The following is a 21,415-nucleotide window of genomic DNA, read 5'->3' as shown; positions in this document are numbered from 1 at the left end:
CAGTATAGATAAGTCACCCCTCTAGTAGGCCTTACAGCCCTAAGGCAGGGTGCACTATACCATAGGTGAGGGCACCAGTGCATGAGTACTGTGCCCCTACAGTGTCTAAGCCAAACCTTAGATATTGTAAGTGCAGGGTAGCCATAGAGTATATGGTCTAGGAGTCTGTCAAACACGGACTCCACAGCACCATAATGGCTACACTGAAAACTGGGAAGTTTGGTATCAAACTTCTCAGCACAATAAATGCACACTGATGCCAGTGTACATTTTATTGTGAAATACACCCCAGAGGGCACCTTAGAGGTGCCCCCTGAAACCTTAACCGACTATCTGTGTAGGCTGACTGGTTCCAGCAGCCTGCCACAACCGAGACATGTTGCTGGCCCCATGGGGAGAGTGCCTTTGTCACTCTGAGGCCAGTAACAAAGCCTGCACTGGGTGGAGATGCTAACACCTCCCCCAGGCAGGAGCTGTAACACCTGGCGGTGAGCCTCAAAGGCTTACCCTCTTTGTTCCAGCACCACAGCTAGTCTCCGGTCACGGCCCCACTTTTGGCGGCAAGGCTGGAGGAGATAATGAGAATAACAAGGAGGAGTCACTGGCCAGTCAGGACAGCCCCTAAGGTGTCCTGAGCTGAAGTGACTCTAACTTTTAGAAATCCTCCATCTTGCAGATGGAGGATTCCCCCAATAGGGATAGGATTGTGACCCCCTCCCCTTGGGAGGAGGCACAAAGAGGGTGTACCCACCCTCAGGGCTTGTAGCCATTGGCTACTAACCCCCCAGACCTAAACACGCCCTTAAATTTAGTATTTAAGGGCTTCCCTGAACCTAAGAATTTAGATTCCTGAAACTACAAGAAGAAGAGGACTGCTGAGCTGAAAGACCCCTGCAGAAGAAGAAAAGAAGACACCAACTGCTTTGGCCCCAGACTTACCGGCCTGTCTCCTGCCTTCTAAAGAAACCTGCTCCAGCGACGCTTTCCAAAGGACCAGCGACCTCTGAATCCTCAGAGGACTGCCCTGCTTCAAGAAAGACAAGAAACTCCAGAGGACAGCGGCCCTGATCCAAAAGACTGCAACTTTGTTTCGAAGGAGCAGATTTAAAGACCCCTGCAACTCCCCGCAAGAAGCGTGAGACTTGCAACACTGCACCTGGCGACCCTCGACTGGTGGAGAACCAACACCTCAGGGAGGACCCTCCGGCGACTCCGAGACTGTGAGTAACCAAAGTTGTCCCCCCTGAGCCCCCACAGCGACGCCTGCAGAGGGAATCCCCAGGCTCCCCCTGACCGCGACTGCCTGACTCTAAAATCCCGACGGCTGGAAAAGACCCTGCACCCGCAGCCCCCAGCACCTGAAGGAACGGAACTTCAGTGCAGGAGTGACCCCCAGGAGGCCCTCTTCCGTGCCGAGGTGGTGGCTACCCCGAGGAGCCCCCCCTTTGCCTGCCTGCACCGCTGAAGAGACCCCTTGGTCTCCCATTGACTCCCATTGGAAACCCAACGCTTGTTTGCACACTGCACCTGGCCGCCCCCGCGCTGCTGAGGGTGTACTTTTTGTGTGGACTTGTGTCCCCCCCGGTGCCCTACAAAACCCCCCTGGTCTGCCCTCCGAAGACGCGGGTACTTACCTGCTGGCAGACTGGAACCGGGGCACCCCCTTCTCTCCATTGAAGCCTATGTGTTTTGGGCACCTCTTTGACCTCTGCACCTGACCGGCCCTGAGCTGCTGGTGTGGTAACTTTGGGGTTGCTCTGAACCCCCAACGGTGGGCTACCGTGGACCCAAATCTGAAACTTGTAGGTGATTTACTTACCTGATAAAACTAACAATACTTTACCTCCCCCAGGAACTGTGAAAATTGCACTGTGTCCACTTTTAAAACAGCTATTTGTGTTTTATGTGAAAAGTATATATGCTACTGCAATACGTTTCAAATGAGATATTACATGTAGAATTTGAACCTGTGGTTCTTAAAATAAACTAAGAAAAGATATTTTTCTATAACAAAACCTATTGGCCTGGATTTGTCTCTGAGTGTGTGTTCCTCATTTATTGCCTGTGTGTATGTACAACAAATGCTTAACACTACTCCTTTGATAAGCCTACTGCTCGACCACACTACCACAAAATAGAGCATTAGTATTATCTCTTTTTGCCACTATCTTACCTCTAAGGGGAACCCTTGGACTCTGTGCATACTATTCCTTACTTTGAAATAGTGCATACAGAGCCAACTTCCTACATATACACATACACATGTTTATATTATTATATGTAAACACACACACATATATATATATATATATACATATACACATACACATACATAGTATATATAAAGGTGTTTCCCATTCTCTTAATGGTTGTGTATAATTCTGCTCCTCAATTAAGATCGGATTCTAGAATTCTCATCCTATCATTTAAGTTACACATCTGTCTTGTGTTGCATGATTTTCCTTATTTCATTCACTGACAAGAACGTTTAATATTATTTTTGAAGTGTGAGTAACCCATTTAAATGGCGAAAAGATTCGAACTCATCTGTCAAAAATGAACACAATTGTTAAACAACTGCAAGAATCACAGGCCAGGATTTACTATCCAGTACAAAAGGTGTACTTTTCTCAGCACAAAAAATATTTGGCAACACTTTACAACAAGGGAGCATCACTGTGGATCCATCAGCATACACACTCCAACAGGATATGATATCAAGCCTAGTCTACTAAGTTTGCATCACAAACTAATATCTACTGAAGCCATGCACAAACCAGTGAGAATGTGTTGAATTGTCCTGAAACCAAAGCATTGTATGTGCACAGCACATATCCCATGTGTCGGAACTCTCTGCATTTGTCTTTGCACAAGAATGTGTATTTGAATGGTATGCTTCCATTAGAAACCTAGTGCTAGGCAGCTCACACTCACATCTGCAGCATGGTGCAAGGCTGTGTTTCACGTACAGCAGTCTGTGCATTAGGACAGATGATTACACCTGCGGCAGGCCAATCTTTGCAGACATGTTGCTGCACTATGTGTTTCCTTTCAGACAACATAGCAGATCAAATTATGATACTGCACTGCATGAAAACTGAGTATACCTGGTCCACAGTGATCCTGAGACAAGTTTAAAATACTCCTCCTTGTCAGGAATTCAAAAGTGTAAGTTTGAAAAGGAGGGTTAAGGCTTCATACCTCTCTTAACTGGTGATTTATTGAGGTTTGAGAATTTGGTTTGTAAACATAGCATCAATTCAACTTAGTGTTTTCTTTCCGATACAGCTGAGTACTGTTTTCGACACGCCCTTAACGCCGACACTGAGTTTACGAGTGAGTATACAGTATTTAGATATGCAACTACACTGTTAAATGCAAGTATTCGGAAACAAATTGACTTCTGAAAAGATGAACAATAACGCAATCATTTTGTTTCTTCTTTTGCATTTGAGTGCTTTATTATACTGGAATTGCAGTGTTATTAACATTTGTACAAATGCATAAAATTTGTATTCTCTTCTAATTATAGAGATGTAAAAACCTGACCTAATGGAACAATCTCAATGAACTTGTTCGTTTGTAACCAAACTTTTACACAATGCAAGAAGAGCTTAACAAAAACAAATTCAATAAAATAAATGCTGCAGCAAGTATTTACATGTATGTACCAAAAAATATCTTTCCTCCCACCAAGAAAAGTTTTACTTTACAGAATTTTTTAAAAACATCTGTACAATGAACGCAACCTCAAAATGTAAAACAGCAGCACCTTTGCTACCTCCCTAATATGACATTTAGGGCCTGATTTAGGTTTCTGTGGACAGGTTACTTACTCACATGGGTGATGAATATCCCGTCCACCGATATATTAATTCCATTACTTCCTATGGGATTTTTATTTTGGCCGATGGGATATCCCTGACCGTTGTGATGGAGTAACCCGTCCGCCAAAATTAGGTCCTCAATCCACAAAGTGCCAAGGTTGCATTTCGAAATACATTATCGTTCAGCTCCGTATTTTGCAACAGCAAAATGCAGCAGTAACTTTGTTGCCTATGGCTTATAAGTCATCAAATTAAAAAGAGCCCTCGATAATCAGTAACATGTTATATGACCAACAAGATGGTCTCTGCTTTACAAATATTAATCTAATACTTGAAATTGCATTTGCATTCTTGATGTGTGAGATGAGGCACAAATAATACAGTATTGCAGGAAACAAAATGACTCTCTTAAACTTGTCTAGCCCTCCAGTCACTCCCTGTGTAGTGTTTATTTTGTATTAAAAGGCATATGAATTAATACTCTAGATATGCCAGATAATACAATATATTTCATATTAACAAAACTCTGTCTTCAGTATACATGCATCATGGTCAGATAACAGTTTGGATCTATCCCAAACCTGCAGAATGTTTTTTAGAACACTGACATTTCGGAATTACCTGTAAAGCTCACAACAAAGGCATTTGAAAATGGAAGACGGCAGATAATTTACATAAGAATTTGTAATATTTCGAGGAAAGGCATAAGATCACATATAAAGATGGATATGCACAAATCACATGTTCTTCTCCATGATTTTGTACTTTTTTTTACAATCATTTTGTGTGGATACGGTTTTTGATGCTACACTTAAAGAACCACTAACATTTTCAGAAAAACTTGCAAAGTGTGTATTTGGCTCAGCTCAATTATTATTTGATTCAATATCAATAGCCCCCTGCTCTTTGTTCTAAATACTCATGGAAGACAAAAACTGATTCTGCACTTTCATTGCTCTTTCACTCCTTGAAAAGGCACAACATTCTATATTAGACATCAAAGTCTTCAATGCCAAGAATAAATGTTATCTTCAACACATGTGTGGCATCATGGCAGTGTTACTTTAAGAGGGGCCAATTTGGGTGAAATAACAAGGAAGATGGCGGGCGGTGACACTGAAAAAAGGTTAGCTTTTAGAGTCTTACCAGCCATTATTATAGCCTTAGAACCCGCCGTAGCGGGCTCTACCGGCTATTAAAGGCCCGCTCCCCGCGTTAAATGCCCAAGCCGAAGGCGAGGGCATTTAACAAGGGAGAGGGACTTTAATAGCCGGTAGAGCCCGCTACGGCGGGTTCTAAGGCTATTAGAACATTCTGCCACTCAGGGCAGAATGTTCTATTAAAAAAAAAAAATGTTCACGGAGCCCGAGGGGATCAAAATCCCCTCGGGCTCTTTGAGGCTTTGTTCACAGCTGTTGCTGTGAACAAAGCGAACATTGGAATGTTGGCGCTGCAGGCTTTTACCGGCCAGTAAAAGCCCGCAGCACTCCATTGTTTTCAATGGAGCCCCCAGCATTCCATGTTCTAATCATTGTTAACATCTTAGCTGAGTGTTTGGACTTCGGTGAGTGAGTGTAGGCCAAAGACGTTGAATACATCCCTGATTGACATCCACTATCTTAAGGAATGATGGGAGGTAATTTGAATGGAAGTATTGCATGATAGTTTCATTAAAGTACTGATGGCAGTATGAAACAGTGCAATAGAGAACACACTATATGAAAAGATTTAATGTGTAGCTGAGCGCTGTTTGCAAAGTTATCCTGTATAAGACAGTAGCAACATAAGTAGAAAGTTTATTGCTTTTTTATTTGGTTCCATAAAGTTCAGTCTTACAAAAGAGGCACTGACCCTACCACCAAAGGCAAGAGTATATGTTAAAGGCTTAGGGACTGATTTAGATATTGGCGGACGGGCTATTCTGTCACAATGGTGGCAGATATTGCTTCTGCACAAATCTAAATTCCATTATGCCGTGAGGGATTTAGATTTCAGCAGATGGGATATCTGTCATCTTTGTGACGGAGTATCCCATCCGCCAACATCTAGATCAGGCCCTTAGACATCAAATACAAATGGCCTTCAATTGGCAAACTAGCAGCTGGGAAGAACAGGTAAAGTGTATTTTGGTGCACTTTACAGTCCATCCACTGAACAATTGGACACTTTGGTTCTTAAAATGAGCAATGTTGTACATCATAGATGTTCTCTCGTGTACCTTGTTTAGTAAAAGATGTTTGTGTCTTTATTAAGCCAGTGGAAAAAACACTGTGTTATGGTTGTTTAACAGATGCTACACCAAGCCAAACAAATACCAATTTCAGTTCTTAATGTTTTCTCTCAGTTTTCATATTGGAGTACTGAGGGAGACAAGTTGAAGCGGTGCCATGGAGTCAGAGAACATATATGTACAGTGTACAATGATTTTACAAGAATGAGACATGTGAAGTGCAATTTTTACGTATAAATAACAAAAACAATAGCTATAAAATAATTGCAAAGTGTAGTTACATTGTAATAGGCACAGTTTTTACCAATTTTTATTTCTTATTGTACAGATAATGAAATATATCTCGGTTTGAAGTTTCAATGGCTTCAAGCTACCAAAATTTGTGGGAAAAGCATTGAGCAGAAACATAAGGCAACATAGTGCAACTCTCTATGTGAGAATACATATACTGTAGGGATTGAGAATGTAAATCTCACCAACTGAGATTGATATTGATTGCAATTGATGTAGAAAAGGAATAGTTTTCCAGTTATAGTTATCAACTCCCTTTTGCTCACCTGTGATTTGTTAATAAAAATGAAAAAAGTCATTAAAGTTATCTTGAAAAGGAAACAAGTTTAGTTCCATAATGTTTCAGGTATGATACAAAAAGCAGATGCTGCTTTTCTTGATACAGAACAAAAGTGTAGGCATTTCTATATAATAGACCTAAGCAATTAATCCCATCTTGGATGGATATTGGGTGTTAGAGACCCTAAAACTTTAGCGTAAACATACTAAGTCACCCCCTGACTTTTTTGCATAAAGTACTAAAATATTTATTGCAAAACTAAGAACACAAGTTAAAAATATTTTACGTATGAATACTGTAGTAGATGGAATGTGAATGTTGATAAATGATTGTTTTAATAAATATGTTAGAAAATGTGATTTAACTGTGAAGAATTCATGTTGAATGTTTATTTTGGTCCCAAATACACTTAACTTTGTAGACTCACTTTTATAAATCTTAAAAGACTTATTTTACTTAAAAGAATAGTAATTGACTACTAGAAATCTCAAATTGATCAAGGACATGGATTTAATGTTTGACTGTTGCACTTAGAACAGCAAATTACCTGCGGATGTGCTTACATAACATGCCTGAATTATTTTTGCATTGGTGGCAAGTTAATTAAGATAATATGGCTGCTGTATGTTTGAGTTATACAACCTGAAATCACAAAGGAACATTTCAGGAAGGTTTGACTTTACAAATATTTCTTCTTGAGTGCACCTTGTTAGTCAGTGTGGTATAATTTCCAGTTTTAAAATCAGTAGGAAAAGACACTCCATGCTAATGTCCATCCTGGACCTCTAAGAAAAGCCTTGCTACTGTTATACTGTGCTTTCGAGCCTTGACTTTAGCTTGTTTGGATCAGTTTGAGACTGGACTGCCTAGTGAGGGGAAGGAATGGATTTCAGAGTATGCATTATAATTCTCTTAAAAATTGAAACATGACTTCACAATAGTATGAAAGAGTTAACCACTTCATGGAAAGCAAGTATTTTGGCTCCTGACGAAATACTACTCAAATACAGCTTGAAGAGTTAAAAAATCACAGAGTTTCAAGCAGGTAAAGCAGTTTAAAACATAATTCTGGCTCTGAACTCCTAACATGATGCTGTGTTCTGGAATAAAAGATACAAATCAACAAAACAGACATCAGCACTTTGATTGTTTAGGGAAGTATTAAACCAATGGCAGGTTTCTTTCAGCATTTGTCAGAATGGAACCTGTTAATGCTATTATAAAAAATGTGGCAACAATCTATTTCTCTCCTCTAGTGACATCTATAAGTTGTAATGATAGACCCAGGAGAAAACATTTCAGCTGGACCACCTTCAGGGGCAGCAGTTGTATCTATATTTGATACACGTTTGCCAATATTACCCATCCGATGAAGTGGATTTCTCTGAGGAGGGTACCACTCTGCCTAGTTCCAAGTTTTATCTGATGTCTAACTGCACCTGTTAAAACTGAAAACGTTTTTCTGGACATTTTCCATCTGCTTAAAGAAGGTAGAAAATATCTACAGAAGAGACCCTAGATTTGGTAAACACGTGCAGTAGAGGATTTTCAGATTAGCTATGTTGTTCCACATTCTGGGACTATAAACTTGTGATACCTCTCACTCCCTCTAATTGCCGAGCATCTTGGAATGAGTGCCTTATTGGGAGATTCGTTTATTGCACAAAGGGTCATAACTTCATTTTTGTTTGGTTTCTGTTTAGTGGCAGTTGTATTTGTTTTTATTAGTGTGTAGCCTTGTTTATACATACGCATCACTTTTGCTTATCAAATTGCTGACTGTGTAGATACAAGCTAACAATAGGGCCTACTTCCCAAAGAATGCAGATTATACCCTGGATTAAAAAAATGTCTCAGGTCTGCAAACCACACCAGCAGCTCATTTAATTTTAGCTCAATTTATGAGCAGGTAAAGCTTGGTCAAGTAAAACCATGAATCCAGATGTTTTTTTCATGGACGTTCATTATAAAGAGTGACTTGCATAGGTTATATCTCTTCCCTGTGTGGATTATCAGAAAGAATCAGTGCTGAGAATACAGGAGAAGCTGGTTATCAGGCCAAAGAGTGTTGATTCTTTTGGCATTCAAATTTCAATTTGTTTAAACTGTAAGTATTAACAAAGAACACCAGTTAATTTAGGAATCAGACTTTTCAGTTCGTTAATAAACAAAAACGAAGACTAGAAATACAGGAACAACATTTGAATGCCACTGGTTACACCACCAAAATACTATTCATGGAGGTATTTGCTTATAAATGTGGCCAAGAATATAGCTGTGCACAGCACCACATTCACCATTACGTGTCTTTAATATAGATTTGATGTCTTAATACTGCAGCTTTGCATCACTGCTTATGACAGCTGTGAATGTGCAAACCATTGTTAGTGAAACTGAGAACCAGAAAAATGAGAGACTGTCTCATCCCACCTGGATTCTAACCAGTGGCCCCAAGGCTGCATGCAAATAGTTGTTGCACCTGTATTGACAGCAGATTCGACACAGCTCTACACACCGTTATGCAATATCCTCAGATTTGTTTACCAAAGAAAATGTTTGTGGTTTTGATATATCTCTTGGGCATTTTCTATGTGAACATTGGGATGGAATGGAAAAAGAAATGCTTACATATATATGTGGGAGAAAATGCCTTGTAAATGCGCCTGTGCATTTCTTTTGCCTTCAATCCACAAAGGGAGGGACAAGAAGGGATGGCAACTCCCGCTCTGGTACTAGCTGGCCATCCCTCGCTGCATTTAACGACGAGGACTGCGTACTCGCTGCTCTTGTAGGCCCTGACGCCCATGACTGGTGTCATTTTAGGCACGGAGACCTTCTGGTGATGACATGCTCCCCACCCATCACAACATGGGCCAGGGAATGTTCTAAGCTATGCAGGCCTCAAAAACCTATGAGTGGTAACACCATCAATTACCTACCCTAATTTAGTGGTAAGAATGTATTGTGGAACTCCGCTGCTTATGCTTTACAAGAACTGTGGAGTATAAAGGACTGCTAAGATCACAGGGCAAATGTTACACTCTGTTAGCAATGCACCCTCATTTAGTAGCAGTCCTGTCCCACACTGAACCACCTTAGCGGAAATGACTGTGCACCCTGCGTAGATCCATTGCATTCCTCTGTGAGTGGGGGATTCAGTGACGTTAACATTTGCACACACCCAGACCTTCCCCTCTTACCACACACTCTATAATGGGGATTTTGCACAAGGTTTACACAAAATGCATAATTGCAAGGTACTTAGCCCACAAGTAAGTTCCCTTTGCAAATGTGAGAATGTGCAAAATACTTCTTTAACTTCCCAGTCTTAGCGCAAAGGAAGGAAATGTTTTGCAGATCTAGCCCTGCACTCTTGCAAATTCAATACATGTCAACGCGGTGTAGATGCTGATTTTATCTCAACGTCACTAACTGCTATAAATATAGCCCAATATTACAAACAGGAGACTGCAAATTATGGCTAAACAGTCGGGCCTTTATATGAAGGCCGATCGGCTAACGTATATGGCTGGTTTGACTAATTAGCATAAAAAACAGACGTTTGAATAACACCGTGCACGTTCAGTGCCTCAGTCTGTAAACGTGCTGCAACAGCAATGCCCAGAGAAGTTGTTTGTGACCGATGTAGTTAGCTTCAGTTGAAAGTGAGGAACACACTTCAAAAGTCAAAGAAAAAATAGAAATGTCAGTTCAAATTAGATTTCCCTCTTTGGTCTTTCATCATACTGTCTATTTACATTATATTGACACATTTAAATCTCCATGGACAATGCAGATTGTTAACCTTTGAACTAAATAGAAACTCTGAACCATTTGCAAATAAAAATGTGCCAACTTTTTGGCCAGTTAATTTGGAGATCTTATAAACGAGTTTATTTCAAGACTGAGAAACTAAGGACTTGCATTGTCCTTGTGGACTCAAGTCCCTAACTGGGACTTACAAAACCAAAGAAGGGATTATTTGTGCCGCTTTGCAAAAAAAAAGTAACACAACACAACAAAATGCGCTGCCTTGCAGTATCTTGCGCATACTCCACCGCGATTGGTGGAGTATGGGCATTCCCTTCCATCCACCCATGGATGGCATTCCCAGATTTACAAACACTGTTAAACCTGTGAATGCATCAAAATGGTGCACCTCTCAGACCCACACATAACGAGGAGAAATATTTATTTCTCCTAGTTACTTCCTTTTTCTATGTGTGATGCATTCTGGGTCCCTTTATTTCTCCTAGTTACTTCCTTTTTCTATGTGTGATGCATTCTGGGTCCCTTTATTTCTCCTAGATACTTCCTTTTCCTATGTGTGATGCATTCTTAGTCCCTTCCGGCACCAAAACAATCCTGTTTGTGCATCTTTGCATCATGATGCAAGATTGCCTGCATTGGTGGTAGGCTGCAAACAGTGCGCCAGTGCAAGGAGAGAGCAAATGTGCACCATATCCTAATAGATATGGTGCATTTCTGCTCTCTCCCTTTCACATAGCGCAGCAAGTTCCCTTGCTGCATTGCGTTGCAGATTGGTGAATTTGGGCCTTGGCCTTCATGGTTTTTGTTGATATTGTGGTAAAAAAATAATATTCTGTTTTTTTATTTCCGGGAGAAAAGCACAATCTCATTTGAGACCACAAAATATCTCCTAGAAAGACACTTATATTTGTATTTTGCATCTATTGCATTTTAGTTGATATTAGGAAAATAATGCACAGTGGAGAACTCTTCAATTATCGCAAAGAAATTCTGTTGGTATTCTGACAGAATTTTGGCATCCCCTATTCCATGACGAAAGAGTTTAAATCTGATAAAAGTGCATTTAGCCGATTGCTGGCCATTCATTCACAAAGGTAACAAGACTACTGACCATATGTTTTATAGAGCCGCTTTGACAGCTGCATCATTGGGAAACATACTTGTCTTAGAAAAGACAAAAAAAAAAAAACAACTAGACAACATATAAAAGTGATGTAACATGCAACATTTGGTTTGGTACTTTTGCATAGTAACATGTTTCAGTGATTTTGTTTGCAAGGCACTTCTGCAGGTACCAAAACATCAGTTAATCTTCAGCTTCAGAGTTCTAGGCGCAGTCTCGCAGTGGAGATGGTGAAGTGTCCACGCTTGATTACAAAAGTATTTGGATATTAAACAATACTCTGCTGTGTCTGAGAAGAAATAACGTGAACAAATGCATTTTTAATGCGGTGATATCAGGATGACACTCATCTTTGAGCGGCATCACAAAGTTTGTAATAAGCTTTTTTCTGTAGTGCCTGGTTGTTTTAGTATCATTGTTGTCTAACAGCTGAATAACCGCAGCCACTGGGAAAATAGGCTATGTTCCCCTATCAAATGGGGCATCAGAGATTAACCTATGTCTAAGAAAGAGAATTGTCTTGGGCTGACACCATTAGCCACTCAGAGCACAAGATCAGTGTGGTAACATGGTGTGTTTACCTACAGACGAGCACTCCAAGTCAAAGACCACCACACCATTAGCAAATCTCTCGTCAGCGCCCAGCAGGTCACATATGTAGGCTGTGTAGCTGATACAAACCATGAGTGACCATAACACAGTATCACCATTTTACCTTATCTTGCATACAAGGTAAGTAACACTGAACACAGCTTTGTTCTGGCAGATGACTGCTTCGCCAACACAAATGTTTTTTTCTGATTCCGGGCATCGTGAAATCATAACACATAGGCTGTTCACATCAGATGAGGGAATACTCTTTTTTTTAAGTGACGAGAACCCACTGAATTCGTATTTAATACTTTAAATGCCCAATAGATTTGAACTTGCAGTTCAGCTCAACTCCATATTCAAGGCATCCGTCGGGGCTGGTGAGAATGAAACCACGGCTATGTACAGCAACAGTTCAATTTACAACCAAGAAACTGCTACCAGATCAAAGAAAGCACCACAAGCGATTCCCAAGCTGCTATGATATTAATTGCATAACTCCCTTTTTGTAGCTAAGTAAAAAAAGACCTTCTTAACAACTATAAAAAACGAAAGCCAAGTCTTTCAAGAGCTCAAGAGAGTCTTCCAGGATAGAGTTCTTGGTGTAAAAGTCCCTGGTAAAGGGCTGGCTAGGCCACCATTATCTCAAAGGCAGTTCCTGGTGAGCACTTTTAAAGAATAGCATTCATGTCCGTTCTGTGACTCCCCAGCTGGCTGAGGGTGGAGCTTCCCACCACGTCGCTGACAGAAGAGGAAGTTGTGATGGTGTTATGCTGTATGACTTGCTGCTGAGAACAGGTAGGTACAGGGCTTCCAGCAGGGCTGCTCTCAGGACCTGGTGAAATAAATGGACAGGGAACATTTAATTTGCAGTAAGTCTACAAGCAGAAAATTAATGCAGCACAGTGGTCAATCTGAGATGGTGGTTGCAGGTGAGGCGCAGCATCACTTATTTTTGGGGACCAGCCCTTATATTTCCTCAACAGACTTGGAAACAGAGCAAGTAAGAGAAAAACACAAAGGAAGGAAAGGAGCAAGAAGTAAAGGACCGAAAAACAGTGGCAAGGTGAGATAGCAGGGGTGAAATGCAACCCGCAAGAGTGAAATAAATAGGCAGAAAGTGTGTGGTTGTGGAATAAAGAGGCATGAGGTTGAGTCCAGATTACTCATCCTTGGAATTTGGCACTACCGACATTCATAAGTGCCAGTTCTGGGCATTTGAGAAAAACATTGAGCACCAGCACTTATTATTTTATGAATTAAGCACTGTATGCAGCAAATGTCCATTAAGGTGCCTTTTCCTCTGCAATGTTGGCATAATGTTTGCACAATTATTATTTTTTCTTATGCAAGCTGGCTCCTACATATTCATTTTTGGACTTAGAACGAAGGGCTTTGCAAATATGATGATCTTTGTATCAAGGGGTGTGAGAGCTGAGATTTTCTTGATAAAATGATTAGTCCTTAGGTAATTATACTTACAGATTAATGTGTGAATTAATGTAATGATAATATTGTGTTTACGAGAATTGTGACTAACTGAATGGCCACCATCTTATGTAAGGCCTATATATTGTCCATGCTAACTTAAGCTGATGAAATTATTTTGTCTTTACAAGAGTGTGTGTTTCTTAACTAAAATAAAATCTCAGAATTAAATGTGTATTTAGTGGCCGCTGCTTGACTAAAGTAGAAGAGGATGCAAGGTCACTGTGCAATGCAAGCTGTATAAAATGTTTCTAGTGTGTTCCGTAGTTTTGACTGCCTTCATTGTTTGTAGTTATGTTTCTAACTTGTATGTTTTTCCTTGAGGGAAAATAAATGGTGTGGTAACATATTTTGTAATCATTTTCCTGTGACTTCGTATTTCGGTGGAGTGGAAAGAATGCATCCACAGATGAAGCTGAAGAAGAGGAAGTACATGATACAAAAGTATTAGTTTAGATTTCGTCAATGGAAAAACAGCAAATAGAAGAGCTTGGAGTAAACTAATTGAATAATTTTGATATCTATAAATGTTCTGATTGGTCATAACTTTCTCATCACATACTTTATCCAATCATTTTCATTTAACAAGTTTAATTTAATGTTCAGTCACCATTGTTTGTGGGTCATTCTTCTTTGGGATTTTCCTGTATCCTGAGTCCTAGAGATTCTATTACTTTATGATCTGTCACTTTGCCTTTTCCCGTTTTCCAGATAGTATATTGACATTTCTGGTATTTTAGTTTATATCTGTTCAATGCTGAGTCTAAACTTGTTAAATGAAAATGATTGGCTAAAGTATGAGGTAAGAAAGTTATAACCAATCAGAAGATTTACAGATATCAAAATTATACAAATAGTTTACTTCAAGCTCTGCTATTTGCTGTTATTCCATTGACAAAATCTAAACTAATACTTTTGTATCCTATACTTCTTCTTCTTCAGCTTCATCTGTAGATCCATTGTTTCCACTCCACCGAAATACGAATTCACAGGAAAACGATTACAAAATATGTTACTACACCATTTCTTTTCCCTCAAGTAAAGACACACAAATTAGAAACATAACTACGCCCAATGAAGTCAGCCAAAACTACGGAACACACTAGAAACAATTTATACAGCTTGCATTGCAACAGCGACCTTGCATTCGCTTCTACTTTAGTCCAGCAGGGGCCACTAAATACACATTTAATTCTGACATTTTATTTTAGTTAAGAAACACCCTCTCTTGTAAAGACAAAATAATTTCATCAGCCTAAGTAAGCATGGACAAAATACAGGCCTTACATAAGATGTTGGCCATTCAGTTAGTCACAATTCTCGTAAACACAATGTTATCATTAAATTAATCCTCACATTAATCTGGAAGTATAATTATGTAAGGACTAAAAATGTTATCAAGAAAATCTCAGGTGAGGCACAGCAGCACTTATTTTTGGGGACCAGCAGTTATATTTCCTCAACAGACTTGGAAACAGAGCAAGTAAGAGAAAAACACAAAGGAAGGAAAGGAGCAAGAAGTAAAGGACCTAAAAACAGTGACAAGGTGAGATAGCAGGGGTGAAAAGCAACCCGCAATAGTGAAATAAATAGGCAGAAAGTGTGTGGTTGTGGAAGACAGAGGCATGAGGTTGAGTCCAGATTACTCATCCTTGGAATTTGCCACTACCGACATTCATAGGTGCCAGTTCTGGGCATTTGAGAAAAACATTGAGCGACGGCACTTATTATTTTATGAATTAAGCACTGTATGCAGCAAATGTCCATTAAGGTGCCTTCTCCTATGCAATGTTCGCATAATGTTTGCACAATCTTTCTCTTTTCTCATGCAAGCTGGCTCCTACATATTCAATTTTGAAATTAGAATGCAGGGCTTTGCAAATATGATTATCTCTGTATCGAGGGGCAGTTACAGTTTGGGTTGTGGGGGAGTCTAGGCTGGGAACAAGTTATAAAATGTGAAGTTTAAAAAAAAAAATCAGAAAAAGAAAATCATCTTAAACATTAAGCTGCAGTTCAGCATTTTGCTACTGGGCAAGGAAATGAACGCAGACATCTGTCAACACTAAGTGCAAAGGGATCCCATCTGTTTAGGGGAGCTCATCACTCTAACTAGCAAATAATGTTTACTAAATGTGCTGAGGTAACCATGCAACCTACTACCCCAACCCGAATTCAGGTTTATTCAGTGCTTTAAATGGGCCGGTACTCTCCGGTACTGAGTACCGGCACTTTTTTATTTTGAGAGGGAGAGTACCGGCACATCTCAGGAAAAACGTAATACTTTTAATTGGAGAGTACCGGCACTTCTCAGAAAGAAGCAGGTCCTCTATTACAGAGTACCTGTACTTCTATTTTTCCATTTAAAGCACTGGGTTTATTCATAAGCCTAACGTACAATCATGCTCACATAAGACGGACTTCTGCGGGCCCTTGTAGTAGCCTCGCCAATCCATAGTGCGAAGGTATTCAGTGTTGAAGCCAGGTATATAATAATCACAGATTCAGTTCTGGCTAATTTTAGACAAGATCCATACACACGTGGTTTACACTATTTATTAAGCAATAATAGGTATCTGCTTAGACCAGCAGTTGCAAAGAGACGCCTGTTAGCAAAACCATCTGCAAAGGGGCTCCTGATTGCCCCTGAAAGCGTTAAATATGGCCCCATTTCAGGGTAAGAGGTTTGCAGAATGTCTTGTCAGTTACGGCATTATAAATCATTAAAAAAGCACTGAAAGCAAGTTCAAGCAAATCATTTTTAAACCCACAAACGTCAAATAGACAACATTAGACATCCAATGCAGCCCAACTCGGATTTGCAACCCTCTTTTAAAAATGCACATTTTCTCCCGCAGATGAATGAAACATATATAGATTTGCATGACTTTGAATGCTATTGCACGTGTGCACAGATTCAAGACCGACTCCTAGGTGGATGATTGTGAAGATATGATAGGAAAGACTACTAGAAATTGTCACTTTCACACTAAAGCAGGAGGCAGGAAAAATCTGAAAGACTTGCAACTACATACACTGTTAGTATCTAGCTGGCACAAGGGCTGCAATAGGTTTGGGAGGAGGTTACAAGCCTCTATTCGCTACTAAAAGGCCCAGCTCATACCCCTCATTAAGATTAACGATACAAGTTAATTTCGTTTGGCCTTTGTGAAAGAAAAACTTTAACACTTCACAGTTTTTTTACCCTATCCAAGCCTGTAGATCAATTATGACTCACAATTCTGTTATTTACATTCAGCTACAGTTTCCAATTAACAATTTACCCATGCAAATAATAACATGAAAGTCGTGGCTGCGGTTTCTGAGGGCAAACATTTTTTTGTAGATAGAGGCATTTCAAATGTAGGTTCGATTCAGAGAGACAGTCATACATCTACAAGAGCAGTTCTGATCTATGCCCTCCATAGGAGCAGATTTATGACCTGGAATTCACAAAAAGCTTCTAGGTTGAGCCTGGAAACCTGTGACAGTTATAGCTTTTCAGGCATAATCATTGAATAAATTCCTTTTTACGCTTTGGTGGAGTCATTTCCTCCGTTTGTAATTCTATGCATGTTACAACCATGATTAGTCACAGTGAAATGCCAGCCCCATTGTACAGTGCATATCGTTTTCTCTATGGGGAAACTTTTCCACTGTGGAGAAAGCCCTTTTCCTACACTCCAATAATTATTGGAGCTGGTCCATTCCCTTCTCAGCCTGGCAATGGGTTTCCTATTACCCTTGTCAGAATTACATCTCTGAAGAATTCCAGGGTGTGAAAGGGATGGAGTCGATGTTTATAGTGCTCACACTGATGGTTCTACACATTCCAGGAAGATACACCTTAGAATACCCACTTCCAACCCTTTGCATGGGATTTACTCATGTGTAATATTACACAGGCATTGGGTGAGATACAGTGCATTTGAAAAATAACTTATTGCTCTAAGGTTTGTAAACAGCATGCAGTTGTAAATCCAGCCATTTGTGCAAAGGCAGTCAGACTTGCCAGTGTACGTGGCTTTGTGAATTAGGCCGTGTGTGTTCATGGTGTCACGAAGCTGCTGTGCTGTATTGTGTAGCTAACAATCACCAGTCTGCTTATTTAAACAGCGATAGATACAGCGTACAGTAACAATGCTTATAAAACCATCAGAGAATCAAACACACAGAAAATTGGGGTATCCTTGCCCAAAAAGTAGCTGAACCTTTAAAAGAAAACTCAACTTACCCGAAATGTGGCAGCATTGAGTAGTTGTACTCACCCTGTATAAAATGGAAAATGCCACTTTTAACTCATTATTTTTAAAACTCTTTAAGCAGCTTCTCTGCAGTAGTTCTCCCTGTGCTGTTAGCAAGCTTCTCAAAGATGAAAAAACCAATGGAGCGACTCCATCATGGCCAAATGGCATCACTGTCATAAATGTCACAGTTAGGGGACTACTGTCACTGGAAGAACTTATCATGATTATCTAAAGGGATGTCAGGGTAGAGTGTGGGATATTTATTAATGTTACATCTAGTACTTGTTGATCAGTGCCCACAGCTAGTACTTGTTCATCAGTGCCCACAGCTAGTACTTGGTGAATGCTGATTAATTTGATTGAAAAGGAACAGTTGTGGTGAGTTTGAGGAGCAACTAAATAGTAAGTAGCATCCACATACTGCAAATGAAAATCTGATTTTAGGGCCCCAATTACCTCCTCTACTTCCCTGTGCAGTCAATTGTATACTCAACGTGCTGCTCAATAACACCACTGGCAAAAGGTGAAGGAATGCAAGTCAGCAATGGCAGGTGTGTAAAATAGGAGACAGAGCGCTCACTTCAGAACTGTTCTGAGTACAACCCCCAGGTTTGCACCCTGAATATCAACCCCAGAATATTGATGTGAAACAACAAGGAGGACAAAATATCAAAACATATACTGATAGGTAAGTCTAGATTTTCCATACCTAACTCCACATCTGTGTACCTACACAGTATATATATCTTCAAGGTACATAGATGTGGAGTTAGGAATCTGAAATCTATACTTCCCTATATGCACTTAACTTTCGATATTTTGTCCCTCAATATTCTTGTACCACGACATTCTGGCTGTTGATAGGAGTACAACCTGTTAGAAGCACATCAAACAGGAATCGAATTGTGTGATGCCCTTATGCCAAAATGGACGCTTCCCAGGGAGCAGAGAAGCTGATTAAAGAATTTTAAGCACATGATCCCAGCAAAATATCATTTTATACAGCTTGAACTACTCTCCGTTAAAAAAAAAACACCTGTATGCAAGTGAGGCCAGTGCACTGTGTCAAATGAATACCTAATACAAACGTATTAACTCTCATGTGTTTCAGAAATATGTGGGAGCATGCTCCATTTAAAAAATGATTTATAACATATTCTATTGATTGCTAATGACAAAAGAGATTAATGTTTTCATGAGGCAACGTTCCTTAAAAGCCTTCAGAGAATATTACATAACTCCGCAGAATATGACTATTTTTTTAAATACTCTGTCTATTGGTCCCCAAGGTAGTTCGCTCTTTCAATACACATCTTACAATTGAAGATTTTCTGACAAAATAAACAGCCCGTGCCTGCTTTTCAGGATCTTTATATTTGATGGTTTGAGCAATGCTGTATCTGAAGTGGAACCATGATGGTTGTAGATTAGCACGACTACCACCGCTCACTGTGGACAGACCCTCCAGCTACAACCCTAAACTAGACACCAAATATCAACGTCTGTAGTCTCCAACTTAACACAAACCTCCTTTCAGCACTACATAACCCCATGCACATGGAATACACCCTGCAATGGTCACCTCTGAGTAGCATTAGTGATACTTACTTAGATATCCCTGTGACTCTTTTTGCATGGCTGTTATCGGACAGTCTTTATGAGTTAATAGCAACTGTTTCAGCTGTGATACTTCATTTTTCAACATGGAAACTTCATTCTGCGGAAGAATAAGAGACTTTAAGTCAACATGCTGTACAAACAACCATCATTCTCCTAGATTAGTTTATTAAGGCAGTGTGTTAATCTGAAAGTGCCATTGTGCCCAGGATCATTTACTTAATAGGCAGTAAGAAAATTATGTGTAAGTGTCCCTGTGACTAAAGGTTAGGTTGCTGAGATACAGTACATTTCATATCAAGAATGCGAAATACAGCTGTGGTGCAAGAAGTATGAATCCTGCCATACCCAAAAAAAGCATTGTTGCCTTTGGCGGCCTCTTTCCTTCCAGCAAAGGGCCATATTTGACATTGTAAGTTGGAGACCACTACTGCCAGTTGGACCTCCGTCTACTTGATTCTACTTCTACTTGTCTGTTGGGCGGTAAGTGATACTGGTAGTAGTATCTTGCAAAGACCAGCCTCTAAATCATGAACAATATTTTTCATGGCTTGTTCTTTTAATGGGTACGACTGGCCATATCCTGTAATCATGTGTATTAGAAGTGTAATGTGATGGTTTTTTTGTATCCTTTAGTGAGGGGACAGGAGTAAAGCTAAATTAGTTCAGCACTCAAAAGACAAGCAATATATTTAGATAGGTAACCTTTCATCAAATGCAAAATCCATTTCAGTCCATTCTCTACTGGTGTCTATTTGACAACATGCTATTGTTCTGACTTCTACGTGAAAGTCAATACAGTAAACTGAGACTCATCCACAGGTCAGTTTGTGAGACTAAAATTAATCCAGATTTCTACAGGCTGATAACCTCTGGAACCACAAACATCAGGCATGGAACCAAGTGTTACTGTTGTCCGGTTGACTGATATCCCAATTAGATGAGAGTTTTTTGGATTCTGATGTTGTCTTTGATGATTCCTATGAACAGGAGGTAGTTATAGAATATCAACAAAGATCCCTCTTTCATTACGGAAAGGACAAATACAAACAGTCAGTGTAAGATAGTTGCTCATCTCTCAATGGAATATTCTCTGAGCAACCACTCATCCAGGTGAAGATAAGCATGAAACTCCTAACCTACTACTATGCCACAAAAGATTATGGCCCTCATTCTGACCTTGGCGGGCGGCGGAGGCCGCCCGCCAAAGTCCCGCCGTCAGGTTACCGTTCCGCGGTCGAAAGACCGCGGCGGTAATTCTGACATTCCCGCTGGGCTGGCGGGCGGCCGCCTTCAGGCCGCCCGCCAGCCCAGCGGGAAAGAGGCATCCACGAGGAAGCCGGCTCGGAATCGAGCCGGCGGAGTGAAAGCTGTGCGACGGGTGCAGTTGCACCCGTCGCGTATTTCACTGTCTGCACAGCAGACAGTGAAATACTTGTAGGGGCCCCCAGGGGCCCCGCGACCCCCCCCTACCGCCATCCGGTTCCCGGCGGTCGGACCGCCGGGATCTGGATGGCGGTAGGGGGGGTCGGAATCCCCTCGGCGGCGCAGCAAGCTGCGCCGCCTTGGAGGATTCAATGGGGCGGCGGGACACTGGCGGGAGACCGCCAGTGTTGCCGGTCCGACCGCAGCTTTACCGCCGCGGTCGGAATCCCCATTGGAGCACCGCCGGCCTGTCGGCGGTGCTCCCGCGGTCCTCCGCCCTGGCGGTCTTTGACCGCCAGGGTCAGAATGACCGCCTATGTTTTTTGCTGGGGCTCATTCCCAATACATGTCAACTGAGTGAAATTGTCAAAGGTAGAATAGCATTTGAAACAATGAGCACTTAAAATATAGAGAACATATTTTCCTCCTAAGTGTGAGACAGAAAAAAAGAAATCTCACGCAAGATTTGCCCAACAAAATATTCACTAGACACGTTTTAAATATTTATTACTTTTAAGCTATGTG

General features: G+C 40.6%; 1 protein-coding gene across 3 annotated transcripts in view; it reads right to left on the bottom strand.

Annotated features, from left to right (window-relative positions):
* Positions 1 to 3,430: 3,430 nt before the first annotated feature.
* Positions 3,431 to 21,415, bottom strand: part of CREB5 (cAMP responsive element binding protein 5) — a 973,618-nt gene continuing 955,633 nt past the window's right edge. For all 3 annotated transcript variants that reach the window (XM_069211454.1, XM_069211452.1, XM_069211453.1), the window contains 2 exons: positions 19,457 to 19,565; positions 3,431 to 12,948 (listed from right to left, as the gene is read on the bottom strand). In XM_069211454.1, the coding sequence (XP_069067555.1) occupies positions 12,785 to 12,948; positions 19,457 to 19,565 (273 nt within the window). In that variant the 3' untranslated portion in view covers positions 3,431 to 12,784. The remainder of the gene's footprint in view (positions 12,949 to 19,456; positions 19,566 to 21,415) is intronic.

This window comes from Pleurodeles waltl, chromosome 10, assembly GCF_031143425.1.
Source record: "Pleurodeles waltl isolate 20211129_DDA chromosome 10, aPleWal1.hap1.20221129, whole genome shotgun sequence".
Taxonomy (NCBI): Eukaryota; Metazoa; Chordata; class Amphibia; order Caudata; family Salamandridae; genus Pleurodeles; species Pleurodeles waltl.
The sequence above is the reverse complement of the archived record's forward strand: the minus strand, read 5'-3'. Positions and strand labels throughout refer to the sequence as shown.